General features: G+C 39.7%; 1 protein-coding gene across 9 annotated transcripts in view; it reads right to left on the reverse strand.

Moving 5' to 3' along the window:
• ablim2 (actin binding LIM protein family, member 2) overlaps nt 1-20,043 on the reverse strand; it is a 111,731-nt gene that overhangs the window by 14,840 nt on the left and 76,848 nt on the right. For 2 of the 9 annotated variants that reach the window (XM_028037772.1, XM_028037771.1), the window contains exons 8-15: nt 19,076-19,134; nt 18,041-18,082; nt 14,946-15,023; nt 14,690-14,833; nt 12,353-12,470; nt 11,877-11,948; nt 11,629-11,844; nt 10,929-11,000 (exon numbers count right to left, since the gene is read on the reverse strand). In XM_028037772.1, coding sequence (XP_027893573.1) covers nt 10,929-11,000; nt 11,629-11,844; nt 11,877-11,948; nt 12,353-12,470; nt 14,690-14,833; nt 14,946-15,023; nt 18,041-18,082; nt 19,076-19,134 — 801 coding nt within the window. The remainder of the gene's footprint in view (nt 1-10,928; nt 11,001-11,628; nt 11,845-11,876; nt 11,949-12,352; nt 12,471-14,689; nt 14,834-14,945; nt 15,024-18,040; nt 18,083-19,075; nt 19,135-20,043) is intronic. The other 7 variants (XM_028037776.1, XM_028037773.1, XM_028037777.1 and 4 more) reach the window with 5 other exon arrangements.

The following is a 20,043-nucleotide window of genomic DNA, read 5'->3' on the forward strand; positions in this document are numbered from 1 at the left end:
TAGAACTACTGTTTTATTGCAAAAAAAAAGAAGCCAAAAATAGAAAAGGAACACTTTAGTTAATGTTAATGGACACTATAAAGCAGCATTTTCAATCTAGTACAGATCCAGTATGTTATCAAGGGGAGTACAAACGGTGGCTTGCATTTTGATCACTGTCCTTACAGAATAAAGTACATTGTCGTGTTGAAGAAACCAGATGAGATAATTCGTGCTTTATAACATGGTGCGTTATCCTGCTGGAAGTAGCCATCAGAAAATGAGTACACTGTGGTCATAAAGGGATGGACATGGTCAGCAACAATACTTAGGTAGGCTGTGGCATTGACACAATGCTCAATTGATACTAATGGGCCCAAAGTGTGCCAGGAAAATATCCGCCACCTCATTGCACCACCACCAGCCTGAACTGTTGATACAATGCAGGATGGATCCATGCTTTCATGATGTTGACGCCATATTCTGACCCTACTATCCAAATGTTGGATAGTAGGGCAGAAATTGAGACTCATCAGACTATGTAAAGTTTTCCCAATCTTCTATTGTCCAATTTTGGTGAGTCTGTGCGAATTGTAGTCTCAGTTTCCTGTTCTTAGCTGATAGGAGTGGCACCCGGTGTGGTCTTCTGCTGCTGTAGCCCATCCACCTCAAGGTTCAATGTATTGTGCATTCACAGATGCTCTTCTGCATATCTCGGTTGTAACGAGTGGCTATTTGAGTTATTGTTGCCATTCTATCAGCTCGAACCAGTCTGGCCATTCTCCTCTGACCTCTGGCATCAACAAGGCATTTGGCCTACCGAACTGCCACTTACTGGATATTTTCTCTTTTTGGACCATTCTCTGTAAACCCTAGAGATGGTTGTGCGTGAAAATTCCAGTAGATCAGCAGTTTCTGAAATACTCAGACCAGCCCGTCTCGCACCAACAACCATGCCATGTTCAAAGTCACTTAAATCACTTTTCTTCTCCATTCTGATGCTCGATTTCAACTGCAGCAGATTGTCTTGGCCATGTCTACTTGCCTAAATGCATTGAGTTGCTGTCATTTGATTGGCTGATTCAACATTTGCAATAATGAGCAGTTGGACAGGTGTACCTAATAAAGTGACTGGTGAGGTTATGCTCTACATTAGAGGAGTCAAACTCCAGTCCTCAAGGGCTACTGTCCTGCAACTTTTAGATGTGCCTCTGTTGCACCACCTGAATAGAATAATTAGGTCATAAGACTCTGGAGAACTGATCTACACAAGAAGGAGGTAATTAAGCCATTTCATTCCAGTGTTTTGTACCTGTGGCACATCTAAAAACTGCTGGACAGCGGCCCTAAAGGACTGGAGTTTGACACTTGTGCTCTATATCCAAAGGTATGTAAAAGAAACACAGAGAAAGTTGAAGTGTGTGACTGAGTATGAGAGAGTGTCAGCTGACTGTATGCAGTCTCCTCCACAGAGGAAAACAACTCATTGGCAGTAATCTGGATGCAAGTAGATAAGATATCCAACAGACACGTCAGTGTCATGTAAGTGATCTGATTTACACCATTACACACATGCTGAGAATTCCACACATGAAGTTCAGAAAGCTGCTAGTGTCAGCCTAGATGTAGAACAGATCTTCTAAGAAAATACTTAATGGTGAAGATATTAATCACCAAATAACCAGTGGGAACACATAGGGCACTGTGTTACATGTTATACTGAAGAATGAAGAAGGAATTGGATTAGCATTAAAAAGCATGGTTCAGTAATCCTAAAAGTGTTACATGACCCTACATCCATCAACAGATCCACCCTGTGTATCTGCACTTTTTATTTTATTATCTTCTGAGCTATCATGGTACCACATGGCTCAAATTTGAATCTCTTCACTTTCTACTATACCTGCTGCCACTAGGCCAGGGGTGGGCAACTCCAGGCCTGGAAGGCCGGTCTCCTGCAACTTTTAGATGTATCTCTACTTCAACACACCTGAGTCAAATAATGAGGTCATTAGCAGGACTCTGGAGAACTTGACTGCACTTAGGAGGTGATTCAACTATTGGATTCAAGTGTGTTGGACCAGGGAGACAGTCAAGAGTTACAGGACACCGGCCCTCGAGGACCAGCATGACCTGTGCTATAGTCGGCTTTCTGCTTTTGGAGCAGTCTCCCATCTGCTTTTTAAAAAAATTTTTATTTCCTTTAATTAACCACACAAATTGTGTTGAGATCTAGATCTCACTTTCAAGAGGGATCTGGGCAGAAGTCTGCGATACATAACAACCTGGTTACACAAAAATAAAACTAATTAATACATATGCACAAGTGTAAAACAATACGAAACAATTTAAAAGCAATGACACTGGTTAATAGAATCACACTATGTTTTTAAGAACTGCTTGGTGTTCACATATGCATTCGAACTGCACCAGAGTTCACTTCAACCCAAACAAGACCTATGGATTAGATTTCACTTTTTTGGTCTGCATCAGATTTTCCCACCTCCACAAATGAACCAGACCTTTTGGGCAAGTAAACTGGAGTTTGATTAAAGCAGACTAAACAGGGGTAGTGTGAATGCACTCTTAAAGCTGCAGTATGTAACTTTTTTGAAACCATGGACTTGGCCTGAAAATTTTAACAAGTTCATTATAACCCAATAGGTAGAAAACTAATCAGAAAATATTGAATGTAACAGACGTTTTGGTATTGAAACTGCTCATGTCTGTTTTATAAGAGTTTGAAGACATTATATGAAGCATTCTTACTTTTATAATCAAAATCTACTGTTTTGATGCGCTGGGTCAGAAGATAGGTCAGGAGAGCTCTGAGCAGTTCAGGAAACAGTTTGAGGCAGTTTGAAATGAAAAACACAGATAGCTGATAAACTTTGGTCCTGCTTTCTTGAGTAAAATGTTTCTGTATGAAATGAACACATCTATTGTTTGTATCCTGGGAAAGTATGCAGAGAAAGCAGCTTAGACAGCGGATAGATTCACCCCTGACCTTTATAACACCTGAATGTTGTCTGACGTGCTGTTTGTCAACACTACATCATTACTTATGTAATGATGTAGTGCTGTATGTATGCAGGCAGAGACCACCTCTAAAACAGTACGTCAAAACTCATCAGACAGTAAAGAACACGCCTTGATGTAAAAGTAATTGAGCTAAAACAGCTGGTTGAGCTGTCTTTTTTCCTTCCACACACGGTGGTCTCTGCAGGCGCATCTTTGTATTTTGCATTTTTTCTAAGGCAATTAAAGCTTCCTTAATGGCTTTGGTATCGTGGTATGTTGAGCTATTGGTGTAATTTTTATGCATTTGATTGTCTGAATAAATTCTGGTTGATTGTGAAGTTGAACAGTGACTGTTGTCTTTGTGGTTTCACTTTTACACATGACATTAACAGGCCTGTGGAGAGGAGATAACAAGCAACATTGAGAAATTTCTTGTTTCTTAACACAAGCCAGTGATTTAGCAATTTACATTTTTTGCTTTACAATGTGTAATATTTCATCTGTATGTTTTGACATGTAGTTCATGGCCTCCGATGAGGGATTTACATCAACAGCAACTGGCAGGGAGAAAAGGAAGCCGTGGACGGCCTGTCTGGGATGGCCCATAATAAAATAATTTCACCAAATCTAAATGCATTTAATTCTGATCCAAAAAATGTGCTGCCGCTGCTTGCTGCATACCTGCTTTCACTCAAACTGGACACAGGCTAACTTGTATAGACACTTATATGAACCCCCTGTGTGGAATTATTTTCCTTTGGCGAACGCCACATCAAGGTAAGAGTTTAAAGCCCACCGCTTTAGCTCTGGTTGTGCAGCTCTATGTGAACTACAGGAATGACTTGTAGTGGCGCTTTCAGAGGTGCTTGTTGAGGCAGCGGTGAGAATGATTTATCTTTGTGAACAAAGAGTTTACATCCCAACACGCTTCCCACTGTGTGGCTCTGTTTTCCTTGTAAAGTTTATGCATGTGTTCCCGGTTGGCCAGAGCATTAGTGGTTAACGAACCAGTGCTAACCTCATCATGCAGGTTCAGCCCAGTGAGGAGCTTTCGCGCTCTCCTCATAGTCACATTTCACGCTGGTTTTATATTGTTATATATATATTTTTGTATTATTTTTCCGGTTACATGATAGACCAAACCATATCAAAGCTTTGTCCACTTACTCAGCCAGAGTTAATGTGCACAGCCGCATTGAGCTCTGAAAATCTGGCCCCATAAGCTCGAGCAACTAAAACAGTTTCTGTGGCCCTTATTTAAAATAGACATGAAATGGAAGAGCTACTAAAGCCACATTAGCAGCATTAAATGAAATCTCCAGTTTGTTGAGCATCTCTCTGTGCAGTGCAGTGGATTTAACTACCGTATTTTTCGGACTACAGTATAAGTCGCTACTTTTTTCCCACGCTTTGAACCATGCGGCTTGTAGCCCGATGTGGCTTTTCTGTGGATTTTTATTCAGTTCTTTAGCAGGAAATGAATCATTGGAAGTCAAAATTGGAAATCAAAGAAGAAAGCGCTAATTTTGATTTAGAACAAGCACATGCTAGCAGCAGGCACAACAAAGAAATTTATTCAAACTCATACCCCCTCATCATGGAAACCACACGAAGAAGTTTATATAATCCTGCTTTTAAGTTGAGGGCTAAAGATCTGGTAGTACAGGACGGAAATAGAGCCGCTGCACGTAAGCTCGACATGAACAAATCCATGGTTCGATGTAGGACTGCGTCCTTAATAGCAGAGGGCTGCGTCCGTGTGAAAAACCGAGAGCGGCGGAGATACCAGCGGCTTGTAGCCCGGTGCAGCTTATATATGTACATTTCCAGTTTTTTAATTTTTTTATTTATTTTGTAGGTGCGGCTTATAGTGAGGTGTGCTCTATCTTCCGGAAAATACGGTAATCATGCAGCCGGTCCAAGGTTGTATGAGGCCTGGAGCCTTTCTTGGTGCTAAAAACATCAGCACCTCTAACAGCTTCTGTGTTCGATTTAGTGAACACACATATACTGTATATACCTATATACATTTAGTGAATATATATATATATATATATATATATATGTATATGTGTAACTTAAAATAAATTTCACTTCCTGATTTGACCTTGAAATTTGGCTTCTGTCTCTTCAAAAGCACGTCACAACTCTACCTTCAGAAAGTCATTGTAATAGTCCCTCTCTGATAACCCTTTAACAGCATTTTTACCAGCATTGCACTGAGAAGTAGCTACTGGCTAGTCTGTAAGAGCTTAGTGAGGGAGTCACAGCGGGGTTGGCTGCTCTGTGAGGCAGAAGCTTGGTAGCTTGGACACTGCACTAGATCCAATGAAGGACTAGATCCAATGAAGGACTAGATCCAATGAAGGACTAGATCCAAGGAAGGACTAGATCCAATGAAGGACTAGATCCAAGGAAGGACTAGATCCAATGAAGGACTAGATCCAATGAAGGACTAGATCCAAGGAAGGACTAGATCCAACAAGGCATTTTGCACATCTGAATGATTGCCATGGACATTAAAGGATTTCTCAGACATGTACAAAATAATTAAGGCAAACTCCATGAATATTTTTGATGCGGTAATCACCAGTGTTGTATAGTAACGAAGTAAAAATACTTCACTACTTTACTTAAGTATATTTTGGAGTACTTCATACTTTCCTGGAGTATGAAAATTTTTGATGACTTTCACTTTTACTTCACTATATTTCCGAACTTAATTGCGTACTTTTACTCCGATACATTTTCAATGTGTGGTTTAGTTACTCGTTACAAAAAAGCGAGAGAGAGAAACAAAGTGTTTTGACCCACCTACTGATTAGCAAGTAGCAAGCAGGCTACCGAACAAAGTCCGGTAGCCTGCTTGTCTGGGCTTGTTCATCACCACCAATAGGATACACCTTCTTCTTCTTCTTTTCTATTATGGCGGATCACAAGCAACTTTAAGGTGCATACCGCCACCTACTGTACATGAGTGTGTAGAAGCATTACTTCACATCTATTAAATTCTATTTTTTAATTTTGTATTCTTAAGATAAATAAACAATGCTTTCCTTAATTTGTGAATATCTGTTATGTTTCCTTCTTTTCCTAATATACCTTTAAGATTCCATTCATGCCCCATATTTCTAACTATTCTCTTTAATTCTTCCCTTTCGAGTTCATTTGACTTACATTTCATCAATATGTGTTCTACATTTTCTTTCTCTCCACATCTCTCACATTTATCATTATTTTTCCTCCCTATTGTATAAAGCATGTCATTTAAGTAGATATGACCTACTCTTAATCTACTAATTATTATTTCTTCTCTTCTGTTTCTTTCATTAATGCTTCGAATTTGAACTGACTTTTGTACTTCATATAATCTTCTTCCTTTCTTATCTTCATTCCACATTTTTTGCCATTTCTTGATTTCTTTACTTTTAATTAGGATACACCTGTTTCGCTTCTCCCATTAAACACAAAGCAAGTCTCGCAATCAGTAGCAGCCACATGGAGGAGGAGACTGAGACCACAACGACTGCTGGTGGCTCCAAGGGAACCACCAGCTGGTGATGAGAGCCCATGGCCTTATTTAAACACAATACACTCTTTCGTGGGTGTTAAAGATTCTTCGTAACGCATGCAGTTGATGTTATTCCTGCCCGAAGATGTGGAAATTCTATCTTACAAAAACTCCCCGTCCAACTTGAAGAAAGACATCGAGGTAACGTCTTATGAAATGGTTATAATCCTCCTGTGTCAGTAACTATAGCTTGGTCACTAGACACTATTGTATTGTGAAACGTTGACCATAAATGAACTTTGTTTGGCATTGTTTCAGTTCCACACCTGGTGTATTTAGCTTAGGCCTAATGTTGACTGTAGCAGGCTATCTAGACTCCTCTGTTCAAGGGGGACAGAAGCCATAGCGATAGCAATTTAGACTGAATTTAACAAATATAGGAAAGGCATGCAAGTTCAAAACCAGGTTTACAAAAAAGGTCTCCCTCTTCAGATGCCAATAAGCTGCATTTCCCTCCCAGTTCTTTTTTTCTTTTGCATAATGACCAGTTGTGTGCACCACCTACTGACTGTAGCATTGACTGATTCACTGATTTGTGAAGTAGAGTAATCGTAACAGCTCTTTTTCTTCATGTTGGCCGCATTTTCTGTACTATTTATTTTTCTCATTTTCAGCACTGACCTTACTTGAAGGGAAAACTTGAGGCTTACAAAAACTTTGTATTTTCTGTCCTGGAGGGTTTACTAAGCAGCTGGTTCAGTTGTAAAGCAGGTTAAGTTAACCTTGTGCTATAGGTAAAGCACCTAATTTTCTTAACTAAATGATGCCTGCAGGTATATCTATTAGCAGGTTTAATTTTGCCTGCACTTGGTTGTGTACATTATTTTAAGTGTATTTGACAAGTTTACCAAAATATAAAAAAAGTCATTCAAACTGCATTTGCTTTGTTTTACTTTTTACTTGTACTTTTCATTACATTACTTGAGTACATCCATTTTTACAGTAATTTCCATACTTAAGTACAAGAAGTTTCAGATACTTTAAGACTTTAACTCAAGTAACATTTCAGTCAGTGACTTGGACTTTTACCAAAGTCATATTTTGGAGAGGTACTTATACTTTTACTTGACTCTGAGATTTCAGTACTTTATACAACACTGGTAATAACATTATATCATGTAAAGCTCACAAAAGTTAATTTGGAATGACACTGCCCAATTAAGATGAAATTGAAATTAGAAAAACTACTGCAAGTCATCTTTGGGAGCTGGTTGCTGGAAAGGGGATGTTTATATTCAAAAAATTTAACATAAACTGTTTCAAACTCTAGAATTGCATTTTAAACTACTGGGCTGAAGTCGCAAGACAATATTTGAAAAAGGTCGAGTCACATGATGCAGTTACCCTGAGCGGACACTTGTCGCTGGGCTCCCACTTCTCTCCAGCCAATTTGGTTTATTTTTTCATTCTATTTAAACTAACAAGCTGTAGACTTATCTTATAGCAACCCGACACCATGCCTAATCCTAAAACAGCCAAATCTTCTGCCTATAAACCAACTGAAGAGCCAACAAAGAAGAATATGCTAACTAGCAAAGAAGCTAATCAGGGAGCTCAACAGCACGAGGCGGTTGCTAGCAGCTCTGACACTCTAGCCGCAGATATTTCTCAATCTGTCATTGAGAAGATTTCAGCTCTGATGGATAGGAAATTTAAGGAGTTTACCACCACTTTGAGTAACATCTCTGCTAAATTAGAAGCCAACACAGGGTGCATCACAGATGCAGAGCACCGCATTTCAGCGGTGGAGGATGACGTGTCGGCGGTGGGACCCAGGCTGAAGGAGCTGGAGTCGAAAGTGCGCATTCTGACGGAGAAATGTATCGACTTGGAGGGACAGAGCCGTAGGGATAATATATTGATTTACAACCTCAAAGAAGGCACGGAAGGCCGACAACCAGTCTAATTTTTTTCTCATTTTAATCCAATCATTTATAACACAGTTAGGGTGTGGCAGAGAATTTGGAACCACTCAGGAGGTGGGCTCTGTTCCTCACTCCTGACACCTCTTACAAGAAACCAGGATTTTATCCCAGGCCTTGAGCTCAACATTTTCGACCTGTGGCATAGCAGAGGAGTGAGAGTGATCGGAGATCTGATTACAGAGAATATACTCATGACATTTCAACAATTGCAGTCAAAATTTGGTATCCCTAAAGAACACTTTTTTGGTTTTCTCCAAATTCATCATTTAATTGGTTCTATGAGGCTCTTTGATTCTGGCTTGGTCACACACAATGAGATTGAGAAATTACTTGTCGACCGGGAAAAACTTGGGCATTTTATTTCCGCTTTCTATGCAGTGCTCTACTCTCTTACCCCAGGTGGTGCCGGGAACATTGCACGGAAATGGACTTCATCGAGGATGACTGGCAAGAAGCCACTAATATGGTTAATTCAACCTTTATATGTAATACACTCAGAGAGACACAGTATAAAATACTACATCGTCTACATATAACACCTTTTATATTGAATAAGATGGATCGCCAGCTCTCTCCCTTATACAATAAATGTGGAAGAGAGATTGGAACGTATTACCATTATTTCTGGCAATGCAGACTGATTAAATGATTCTGGGGTGCAATTTCTAAAGAGCTGAGTGACGTGTTTCATGTAAAAATCAGATGTGGCCCAGGTCTGTTTCTTCTTGGCCTCCCTTCAAAATCAGTCACTCTGACACAATCGCACTTCAAACTTTGTGACAAATTATTGCTTTTGACTAGAAAATGCATTTTAATTAATTGGATTAAGGATAAACCACCAACTATCACACAATGGTATAGAGAAATATTTAGGGTCCTCCCTCATGAAAGGTTTAGTGCAGTTCTTAAGGGTAATGAGAAATATTTCATTGATATGTGGTCTCCTGTGCTAAGCTATTTACCTACAGAGCTGACACAACTTGTGACGAGAGGTCAGAATCCTATAAAGTGGAAGGTCTCACCAGGTCTTAACTAAAGAACATCCTCTTTTTGTATTACTATCCATCTTTTTTCTTTCTTTGATCACCTGGCAATGATATGATTGTGTTGATGTCAGGCTTTAAATATCTCTGTTAATGTTTGCCAACCACTGAAGACATGACTTAATGTGAATGTGACATTGTACAGCGGCATCCTTTTATCCATCCATCCATCCATTTTCCGTTCACCCTTGTCCCTAATGGGGTCGGGAGGGTTGCTGGTGCCTATCTCCAGCTACATTCCGGGCGAGAGGCGGGGTACACCCCGGACAGGTCGCCAGTCTGTCGCAGGGCAACACAGAGACATACAGGACAAACAACCATTCACACACACACCTAGGGAGAATTTAGAGAAACCAATTGACCTGACAGTCATGTTTTTGGACTGTGGGAGGAAGCCGGAGTACCCGGAGAGAACCCACGCATGCACAGGGAGAACATGCAAACTCCATGCAGAAAGACCCCGGCCGGGAATCGAACCCAGGACCTTCTTGCTGCAAGGCAACAGTGCTACCAACTGCGCCACTGTGCAGCCCGCATCCTTTTATTTTATTTATTTATTTTTTTTACATGTTTGTTTATTTTTTATGTTTGTTTGTTTTTTTTGGGGGGGGGGGAGGGGGTTGTTTCTGTTCTGTATCCCATACTCATGTAAGGTGATAGGCAGCACAGTGTGCAATTTTCTATTTTTTCTGTTTGTGAAAACACAAAACTAATAAAAATGTAAAAAAAAAAGAAAAAGAAAAAGGTAGAAAAGGTACAGGTTGTCTGACAAGGGGAAAGGTTCATTTGTATAAAAAAGTACGTGATAGCAACACTTCAGTTTGATTATCTGCATAACACAAGAGAACTATTGGAACAACACCATCTGAACCTAACATAAACTAGATTCTTGAGTCAAAAGTGAGGTGATCTGTCCTTGTGGAAAATCTTTAACAAAACGATTAGAAAAAAAATAAGAATTTCAAATTGAACCAGGTGTCTGATGACATGCTCAAAGATAATATAACAAGACATTCATATGAACACAGGTAGAGTTGAAGATCAAGAAGATAAGGTCATCTGACACATAACTACTGTAGAGATTATTCAGTTATTCAGATTAACAGTTATGAAATCCCCAACCTTAATAAAGACAAATGTCAAATAAGAAAGCATCACAATTAGAACTTCTACATTGAGTTAAACCATGCACCACAACACCACGTCCACAAACACAAGTGAATAGAGCAAGCAGAATACAAGAAGTGAATGGTCCTGTGAATATGTTTTGAGGAATCCCATGAAACTCAGCAACACCATGATACCAAACAACCACATCACAAAATCTCCCAACTACTCCACAAGGGGGAGAAGAGACACAAACAAGAGAAAGACTAATGGTGTCTTTACCGTTGGGAGGTGGTAAATTGAGGTGCAGGGATGTCCTAGGCTTAGGACCAGGAACGGGGTCCTGTTTGAACCCTGAGGTGTGAGGGACATCAAGCAATGGGGAGAAGATGAAGCCCAGGAAAATTGTTGGACAAGCCTTTCAGCAGGGGTTGCAGAGTGTGACTAGTTACAGTGCTGGTTTGTGATGTTGATTTTATGAGTGTGTGATATCGTGAACAGCATTATCAGTTTCATGGCTTTAGTTAAAAAAAATAAAGGTGAATCTTCATGACTTAAAAAACAGTGAGTATAGCCCCATGTAAAATACACACCAAACAAGATATTCTGTTTCCAATGGTAGGTCATCAATCTATAGTTAACAAAGAATCCACAGATTAAGAGCTTCCAACACACAATGAATCCATGTTAAACCACAACCCATGGTTAACAGTTAATTCAGAAAGCCTTTAACAGCACTCCCATTCATGAGGACCTTGGTGGTAAGACAAAAAACAGAGTTGGCAGGCATGTTGCTGCTTTGTTGAAATCCAACAGCATCTTTCCAAGAGATTTATAGCTTTTCTACTAAATTAAAAGGTTTGACAGTTTTTAGGTATATTACATTACAGCTTTTGCTAGTTTGTTCTCCTTCCTTAAGGCTGACAGCAGCAACAATCCCAGCAACTCTTCCAGTCACTCTGTCTCAAACATGCTTTGATACCTCTGAAATAAGGGATGTAGTTATGCTGCTGGAGCATTGCCAGGGTTGTAGGGTTCAGCTGTAAAGACAAGCTTGCACTGCCACTTAGTGGTGTTGGTGAGTACTTGCCAATGCCTACAGCACCCCCACTCCCTTCAGCCCTGCCAGAGTAGTGTGCAGGGAGGGAGGAGGTATCCCTTGCCAAGGTGGAGGGGTTCCTTACACCACCCAGGAAGGCTTTAGTTAAAACGCATGCAGTTGAAGGAAGGGTTTAGGTGAAGGGAGGGAACTGGAATCACGGGCCAGGCTGCTGTATTTAGCACCCATGTGTACTTCTGGTCCTGGATGTCCAATTACATAAGAAAATATTTGTCAAAATCCTATTGACTTGTCCAACTCTTCAGTCCAAAGAACTTAAAGTGTTTTCACAAATATGTTCTAAGTTAGATAATTGCAGTTTCTTAAAAAAAACAACAAAATAAAAACAACAACAAAGTGCCATTAGACATTTAGATAATGTCTAAGTTTTAATTCAATGCCAGTTTTAATTCAAAACTGGCAGTTTAAAATGAAAGTGTTTAGATATTGTTACTGTTGCTTTATTTGAAGCAGGTGCATTAAGAGAAAACACCAGCAGTGATGAACATCCATGGCGATATTGCTCATATCCAGGTAGAATCTCTGTTTTACAAATCAAGTTTACTCTTTCACAGGTTAAAGAATCGCAGCACAATGTGGTTATTACCTGCTCTGCTGTAGTTCTGAGGGGAACGGGATGGGGTGTACCGTCCATACCCCCCCAGAGAGCTGTTGGAACTGGGGCTTGAGGGCCTCCGCTGACGGGGTGACTTCTCCCCATCACCCTGGATACACAACCAGACAAGAGAAAGTCATCTACCTGCCTTTGTTCTCAGCTACAAAGGAAGCCAGGAATGTAGGGAAAATTCCATCAATGAAATACTCCTGATGAATGAAAGAAAGAACAAAAGAAAAGGACAAATGATTTTGACAAATGACACATTTATTTTTCAATAAATATACATTTACATAAACACAGAGTTAAAAACTAACTGCCCATTAACCACAGAACACACAACTTTGTTAAAATACCACAGAGAGAAAAGCTTCAAATCTTTATGAATAAAGTAAAGGACCCGTCATTTCTGAAAAATCAATATTTAATCCCATTTCAGGAAACGGATCTATAGAATCAGATATTTCTTCTCCATAATTGCACCATAATCTGCTTTGCATTCATTTCAAGTCAGAAGTCTTAAATGGTCCTCATGATTTAAATCGATTTTAACCCAAGCAACAAAGCTGTCACATGTGTGTTTGAAAACTTGGTCCAGCTGTCTTCACAATTTGTCTCAGTTTCAGAAATTTTTTCTCAAGCAGTTTTCTTGACTAGCCAACTGCAGCTCCATCTTGTACATCCAAACATGCACCGAAAATTAAAGGTTCCAAAGATGCTGTTGGTTCCAGTCTTTTCCTATTTAAAATTATAGGAAATCATTTTTCCTATAAACAATTATTTTATTTTTTATAGGAAAACATTAAATATATTTTTAATTTAATTTATTAAATTAAATTAAGTATTTAATTTAATGTAATACTTAAATTAAATACTTACATTTAATTTAAGCATAAAATTTTAAACTATTAAAAATGTAATAGTTTTTAATTAAATTTAATTTCATAAATTTAATAAAAAGAAAGAAACATCCAAGCCAAAACGTCCCACTCTTTATCACAACAACACTTGTTGCTGGTTTCCAAAAAACATCCTCCTCCCTGATAGGGTATTTTTTCTAGAAAATGCTAGAACCAAATGACCAACTTCTCTGCAACCAGAACACACCTGGAATTACATAAATAGCCAACTCCATTATCAAACTGCATTCACACATTAAACACTAAGTTAAGGTCTTCATTCTCTTTATTAAGACTCATAAAGACCTGCTTGATTCTTGTCTTCATCCCAATATTTCATAACATTTGAGAAAATATAATGCTTGATGCTTGTTTTTCCAGTTTTATGTTCACATCATGTATAGTATCTTGCCTTGGACTTTTGCATTCTGCCTTACCCTGTCCTGCCTTGTTCTCTCTTTTCTTGTCTATTCAGTAAACATAAAAACCAGCAGTCAATCTGGATGGAGTGATGAACTCTTACCTGAACATTCAGAGTCACATAAAGACAGTTATAAAGTCGGTCTTCTATCACCTGAAGAACATTTCCAGGATCAGAGGACTTATGTCTCAACGAGATCTAGAGAAACTCATCCATGCGTTTATCTTTAGTTGCATTGATTACTGCAACAGTGTATTTACCGGTCAATCCTCCAGCTGCAGCTGATCCACACCGCTGCTCGAGTTCTCATTAAAACCAAAAAAATCACATCACCCAGTTCTAAAGTCCTTACTACGTGTAGCTCAGAGAATAAACTTTAAAATACTGGTCATTTATAAATCACTGAATGGTTACATTAAAGATCTGATGTTGTATCAACCTTCCAGACCTCTCAGGTCTTCTGGTTCTGGTCTGCTCTGCATCCCCAGAGCCAAACATGGAGAAGCAGTATTCAGCTTCTATGCACCACAAATCTGGAACAAACTTCTGTAAAACTGTAAAACTGCTGACACACTGAGTTCCTTTAAATCTAGACTGAAAACCCACCTGTTTAGAGTTGCTTTTGAAACATAATTATGAAACGATCAATAATCTGATGAGTAATGATGGCAAAATGTAATGCTGTTGACTCTGTGACTTTGTATTTTTGTGATCTAAAGCACTTTGAAATGTCTTGAACTGAAAGGTGCTGTACAAATAAAATTTCATTTGAAATTTGGTAGTCCATCTGTGCTTAATTTAATCTGAGTATAAATGCGGTTGCTCTGTGAAGATCTTAACATTGCAAAGCCCTCAAACATACCAACATGTTGCAACAGTTCTGCAAAATTAAGAGGCCTAAAGTTATCTGCATCAACCCTGTACCTGCTGTAGGAGACTGGGGCCTTTGAATTCAATCTCTGGAACTCTTAACAAAAATGATCTGTGAGCTCAAAGAAAGTATCGTACCTCTCCATAGTGCCTCTCCTCAGATGGGTAGCTGATATAAGGAGAGTAGGAAAGCATGTCAGGCCTGTCGATGTTATAGATAGCCTTTGTCTTTGGAAGTGCTGCCAGGTCCTTATAGTCCAGCATCTCCTCTCCTAGTTTGGCCTAGCAACCAGAAAACAAGGAGAATGTTTTTAACCAGCTCTTACTTTGCTCGAACAACACAAAGATAACTTTTTAGAACATATTAAAGCTACAGTCCAGTGAGCAGTCTTACATAGATGACTCTGCTGGGTGAGCCAGAGGCACTGGATGCAGGAACTGAAGTGATGCTCTCAGAGGAAGTCCGGGTCACCTGAAACGCACACACTCACTGTTTAAACCCACTGCAGGCTGAACGGCTAGGAAAGATGGCACATTCAGACACTCAGTGGAATCACTGTCAACAATGGCTTAATTAAGGGGTTGAAAGCACAAAATCATGTGGACGTCAATTCAGTTTTAGTTTCAGTGTTTTAGTGTCCTGCTTCCTGAAGGATAAATTAGCAAAAAGGGAAACACAAATAGAGCTCTGTTGTCTTCTTCTGCTGGGTAGACCACTAGGGGGCGCCTGCGGACCACAGTCTGAGAAAGGATGGTGTAGGTGGACACACCCTTTGAATGGAACAGTCCAGTTTAGTCTGCTTTTCCATCAGGCTGTCAATTTTCAAAACCACACAAAAAGAACCCTTGTAAAAGCTCACACAGAATAAAAACCTCATGGGGTCTAAATGACCCTGTCTCTTAAGACCACAGAAGGGTTGAAACTCTTTCTGAAACAACTGCAATGTTTAATTATAAGTTTTAAAATTAAGAATCGAACTTTCATCTTAAATCTGCAGCTGTTGCTATATTAAAAGTTTAAAAAGAGTGAGGCTAATTTCCATTTTCATTTATCAGTTTGGTCCAAACTATGAAAATCCTGACAGTGAACCTGTGAGTCCATGAGAGCAGCTAACTGAAACACACGTTCTGTCTGAGCATCCACACCAAAAATAAGAAAGTCAGGAGTTATAACACTGTTTTCCAATAAAGTTGCCAAGCTCCAGCTCACTGATAAATTGTTGGTAGGTCGCCATCTTTCTTGAAGCAACGCACAGTGTGATGCTAACCAACCAATTGGGAGAAGATGTAGCCTGAAGACACCGCCCCTCCTCATCATCATAATGAAGCAGAAACGAATAAGGAAAATGGGAAAATTACAAATTAATAAGGAACCAGACCAAGCGCAGCCTGAAGACCCCTTATGATGATCAATAACAATGGATCTAGTGTTCCCTCGCCCGGACGCAGGTCACTGGGGCCCCACTCTGGAGACAGGCCTAGAGGCACGATGGCGAGCGCCTGGTGGCTGGGCTTTTACCCATGGAGACCAGCTGGGCTCAGCCTGAAGAGGAGACATGGGTACCTCTTCCCATGGGCTCACCACCTGTGGGAGGGGCAAAAGGGGTCGGGTGCAGTACGTGATGGGTGGTGGACAAAGGAGGGTCTCACCTCGACGCATGGCTCTGGTTCTGGAACCAGTCTCCTTGAGAGCAGCTGGATATATTTCCACTCTGGAGTTGCCCATGGTGAGAGGCGCCAGGCAGGAGTGGGCATCAGGCACCAAGATGGGGATGTTGCCCCCCATCTCGGCGCCTGTACGTTGGGGTTTACCCTGGTGAATGAGAGGCTAGCCTCACTCCGTCTACGGGTGGGAGGAGGGGTTCTGACTATTGTTTGTGCTTACGGGCCAAACAGTTCAGATTACCCACCCTTCTTGGAGTCCTTGGAGGGGCTACTGGAGAGTGCCCCTCCTGGGGACTCCCTTGTTCTGCTGGGGGATTTCAACGCTCATGTCGGCAATGACAGTGAGACCTGGAGGGGCGTGGCTGGGAGGAACGCCTTGGGATTCCCCTGAAAGAGGTGGAACAAGTGGCTGGGGAGAGGTAAGTCCCTTCTTAAGCCGCTACCCCCGCGACCCGACCCCGGATAAGCGGAAGTAAATGGATGGATGGAATAAGGAAAATGGATAAATGAAAATGGAAAAGATAATCAATAAAGGAAATAAGGAAATGAAAAGAACAGGCAATGTGGGAATAAATAAATAAGTGTATAAATGAATAATTATACACTTATAGGAATAGGAATAAAGAAGCCAATTACTTATTTATTTATTTATTTAATTTTGGCTGAAATGGCTCTCCATATTTTGTAGCTCTTTGCATATAGAAATCTGATTTGTCTAAGATTTTCTTCTTTCAGACACAAGAAAACCTGCCAAAGAATCCCACTCTACATCTCAGCCAATGGGATCTGATTTTTTTTACACCAAATCTTTAATCTGACAATAAAACAAAGTGAGTCAGACAACACTGTGTTTTTGGTGAGTTGAGTCACCAAGTATTGATCTAGAGATTGTTCATCTCATTGCGAACTGACAATTGTCGATTCATCTCATAAATATCACCCTTCACAAAGGGTGATATTTATCATTTTTAGATTCCAAAGATCTTTGGATATATTCAAGAAGTTTAATAGGACAAACTGTGAGCATATCACATGCAATCCATTGTTTCTAATTGCAAAGCGGTGTGAGATGGCCCATTTAAACTAGATACCAGCTAGAGCACACAAGCTGAGAGAGAGTCAAAGTTATGTTGAAATAAATCATTATCATGAGCAAATTGTGAGGATGTGTATTTGTGTGTTTTTCAGTTAATTTAGTCCTTGTGTTGTCGTGTCTACCCCTTGATTGTCCCCAGCTGGTTCCTGTTTCCCTCATTAATCCTTGTGTATTTAAGCTCAACTGTGTCTCTTGTGCCCAGCCGGATCCTTGTCTGTGTGAAGTCTTTGTTGCAATTCCTGAGTCTGTGGTCATGTCTCATTGCTCACTTGTGCTTCCTGGTTTTGTGAACCTTGAGATGATCATTAAACTGCACTACACCCTGGGTCTGACTGCTAATATCTTCACCATCCCTACAAACCCATTTTATGACACAAATATTTGTCAAATATAATCTAACCTCTCGCCCAATTTATGTTGTGGGGATGTTTTCACTATGGCTGGGTCAATTCAAAGCACCGGGTCAGTGCTGTTTGAAATGGTCAGTTCAAACAGCACTGATTGAAATAATCAGTGGCCGTGCACAGACTGATCATTTTCACTCTGCTCACATCTACGAGCTGTTGACTGCAGCAGGAATCACTGGAAGTTGGACACCAATAGTTAATGGCAGGAAGGTCAACCTAGCAGTTTCAAACAGTTAGAACCAACCCATGCAGCTAATGACTGTGGCAGGAAGGAGGAAGTGGGTCATTTGGAGATGGGTTTGCAAGGACAAGCGCACCCACCTGCTTATTAGGGGCATCACTGAGCTGTATCCGGACCTGCTTCTGAGAAGGAGAGGTCATAAGGAATATAGAAAAAAGGTGGATCACAGGTTGGACTACTAAAGTCTCATGGTTTGCTGATGATATGACACTATTTCAACAGCAATTGGATGTTTCTACAAAATAACAAATACAGAACAATTTTGCACATCAGTTGTGATTGCTTTCCACAAAATTAACTGAATAAATTATTTTATTTAATAAACACTTATAACTTGAGGGTTTTTCTAGAGAATTATACAAGAGAGGACCATTGTCCCTACATCAGTTTGTTTACTGATTGAATATCATAAGATCAACTGATTACACGTCAACAGTTTTGTGCCAATATTTGTTTGCATTTTACTGGAGAAATCCCATTCTGATTATGTGTTACTCAGCTCAGAGTCCCAGTAAATGCCTTTTTAAAGGATCTTTATCAGAATCACTGACCAAACTCAACTACTGATACCTTTAGACGATAAACACTTACAGTTTGTAATTTTTACCCTTAGTAAGTTGTGCTAAGACTATGACGGCGCATTAGGGTCATTGTAGATGAAAGAAACAAAATGGCCACCAAGGAGTCAAAGAACTCAAACCTTTGAAAATTGTTTGCAACAAAAAATGCCAAATATCTTCTAAGATTGAGGTGGTAGAAGCAGGGGATATATATTTTTTGGTGTAAAGTGCCCTGATATATCTTTTCTTGTCAACTGATGTTTTAAAATATCATGAAATGAACTACAGGTAGTTGCTACATAATAACTTCAAAGAAAACAGCAGACATTTCCAATTGCCTCAATGTCTGAGGGTAAAACATAGAGATGTTCAGCAGACATTTTTATGCCATTTAAATCAGCCTAGTTTTGCTACTACATGTAATTGAAATGCACTGAAGGGAATCCAATATTACTTTCTTAAACCTTAGTTAACACCTTTGATTCTACAACTAGAAATAGTTTTTTCTGACAATTTATGCTCCATCTCTCTCAGCTGCAGGTGTCTTTAACCCACCTTGCTTTTCTCCTCCTGCTTGGCAGCTTGTCTGCATGGAGGATGCCAGATAGATGATCCTGAAGACAAAAGCAGATAAACCCAGCAACTGTTACACATTCAATGTTTTCAGAGTTTGATTCTGATTCAAACAACAGCTCACTCATTTATGGACAATATTTCTTTTGTTGAATTTATGTGTTGCAAATGATACCTTCCCAAATATTGCTCTTTTGTTCAAACGTACTTCATGATAAGTACGCAGATATAAATAAATAAATATAGCAGATATAATAAATATAGCAGATATTTATTACTTTATCATTTATTACTTTATTATTACTTCTTCAGGTTGTGTTGTCTTCCATTTTACCTCCAAGTCTCTGAGGAAATACAAAAAGCAGTTTTCAAATGATAATTTAATTCACTAAAGGATAAAAACCATATAAACCAATGTGACCCTATGCAAAACTATTAATACTCCCTTGCTAACCAGATATTAAGTGCAAAATCACTAACCTCATCTGCACTGATTACTGTCTGACTTGAAAAGTCAAAAAGTCACTAAAGTGGAACTTGTCTGAACCTGGTGACATGGGTTTAATGATCCCAAAAGCAACACATCATGCCATGATATAAAGAAATCCAAGAACAAATGAGAAACTAAATCCCTAACACCCATCAGTCGGGAAAAGGTTACGTAACCATCTCTAAGGATTTGGGACTCCAGAGAACCACATTGAGAATCGTTATCCACGTAGAAGAGCGAAGAACTTCCTGTAAGTGGTTGCCCAAACAGAATTAGTCCAAAGGGCATCAACAATTCAATATTTCTATCTCCTGTAGACATAGAAAAATTTGACTCCAGAACGGGGTCCCAGATGCTTTAGAAGGTACAAATACTTTTCTAAGTGCCAGTTTAAGAGAACAGGAATATGTAGAAAATCAGCAGTGACTTGGTGGTTTAGATAAATATAAACAGCTGGGTT

The sequence above is a fragment of the Xiphophorus couchianus genome, chromosome 14 (assembly GCF_001444195.1).
Source record: "Xiphophorus couchianus chromosome 14, X_couchianus-1.0, whole genome shotgun sequence".
In the NCBI taxonomy this organism is placed as follows: domain Eukaryota; kingdom Metazoa; phylum Chordata; class Actinopteri; order Cyprinodontiformes; family Poeciliidae; genus Xiphophorus; species Xiphophorus couchianus.